We start from the raw sequence: 1,644 nt of genomic DNA, 5'->3' as shown, positions 1-1,644 counted from the left end.
AGGTCCTGAATCTAATCCTAGTCGAGTCAGATTGTGGTTTATGACGACTTTTCACTCGACCGTCGGGTTTCTGGATGTAAACGATGTAAACAAGTCAGTAAGATGTTGTGTTTGATTGGTTTTCTGTCCGTTAGCAGGATGACAGAGAAGCTAGCAGACTGGTTTTCATGAATCTGAATGAATGGATGGAGGACGAGTGAAGGAAGAACCGGTTCAGTGTCTGAACATCGACCGCTGCAGCGCCACCAACAGGTCAAAGCTGGAGGTGAGTTTATACAGGCAGCATCTACAGCTGATCATCTTTCATTATCGGATGCTCTGGATGGAGCGTTTCTATGTTAAAGGTTGAATGTTGGACGGACCCAGCGTGAGGAAGGACTTCTCCAGGTCGCCCTTCACCTCCTTCCTGATGCTCTCCTGGATGTCGTAGGGGCTGTAGCTCTTGTAGCGCTCAAACACTGCAACACAACAACAAGTTTATCACAAGAACAGACGTGTTCAATGTGAAGGCCGATGGTGAAGGAGCTCAGATGTTCAACGTGTTTGATGCAAACTGAACATAGAAACTGTCTCCAGATGTAAACTGGTTGATGTCGTCGGTAAGCGGTTGGTGCTGAACATCATCCTGTCTGTCGATGTTTGATCCATACGTGAGCTTCTATCTGCTCAGCGGTCAGGTGTAGCTCACCTTTCTGCAGGTGGGGGACGCTCCTCTGGGACATGATGCTGATCCATGAGGCCACGTCGGTTCCCTTCCTCTTCACGCCGGCTTCATACAGCAGCTGAAGAGAAAACATCTCAGCTCAGAGGGTTTACAGATTCAATCCTGATCAACCAACCAGAAACCAGGCGTCTCAGGTTCAGTCCTAATGAAATTAAACACTGAGGCCAGAAAACTAGAACCTGGAACCAGAACCAGCAGCGTGTAACACCCGTACACACTGGACTGAAAGGTGAACCAACGCTGATGTCGAATAAAAAACATGCTGGACGTGAACCTGAAGTAATGTTTGTGTGAAAAAAAAGAAGTGTTTGTAGTGAACACGAACATGAACAGATGTTGGATGTGAGAAAACATCAGGTTTAAACGGGACATAAACGTTCTGAAGTTCCCGCCCAGACTTTCCAGAACTCGTCTTCTGTGGATCTGAGACTCACTCTGGCGTCTTCGTCGATCTTCTGATAGTCGACCACGTTGGACGGGTCGTCTCTTCTCGTCTGTGGATGAGAAACGTTCACATCAGAGTTAGAAATGAAAGACCGACGTTCTTCTGCTGAAGTTAAAACCTGAAGATGTTTAATTCTGCGACACGTCCGTCTGTTCGGTGAGAAAACGACGTTTTTCAGCTTATAGGAAATAAAAACTGATCAAAGATGATAACATAACTTCTAACACGCTCTCATCAAGTCACAAAACGTTTCCTGACTTGTTCATTTTTGAATTAGAGATGAATGTGTGTAATGAGATGAATGCAGCAGTGTGTGGGTGTTGGGGGTTTTTCAGAATAAAAGCCCGAGGCCGACCTGAACCAGAGCCAGCAGCAGCTTAGCGAAGTTTCCCGACGTGTCTCCGGCGACGTCTTTGTCCAGCTCCTTCTTAAACACTGACGAGACACAAACAAGCAGCAGAACTTTAACTGAGTT

At 46.5% G+C, this 1,644-nt stretch overlaps 1 protein-coding gene across 1 annotated transcript in view; it reads right to left on the bottom strand.

Annotated features, from left to right (window-relative positions):
* The window catches only part of LOC103361870 (annexin A2-B-like), a 12,488-nt gene that overhangs the window by 2,613 nt on the left and 8,231 nt on the right, over positions 1 to 1,644 (bottom strand). The window contains exons 7-10 of the mRNA XM_008288077.1: positions 1,525 to 1,604; positions 1,159 to 1,218; positions 689 to 782; positions 363 to 458 (exon numbers count right to left, since the gene is read on the bottom strand). Coding sequence (XP_008286299.1) covers positions 363 to 458; positions 689 to 782; positions 1,159 to 1,218; positions 1,525 to 1,604 — 330 coding nt within the window. The remainder of the gene's footprint in view (positions 1 to 362; positions 459 to 688; positions 783 to 1,158; positions 1,219 to 1,524; positions 1,605 to 1,644) is intronic.

This window comes from Stegastes partitus, unplaced genomic scaffold (genome assembly GCF_000690725.1).
Source record: "Stegastes partitus isolate 25-593 unplaced genomic scaffold, Stegastes_partitus-1.0.2 Scaffold540, whole genome shotgun sequence".
NCBI lineage: Eukaryota > Metazoa > Chordata > Actinopteri > Pomacentridae > Stegastes > Stegastes partitus.
This window is presented reverse-complemented; position numbering and strand designations above follow the sequence as displayed.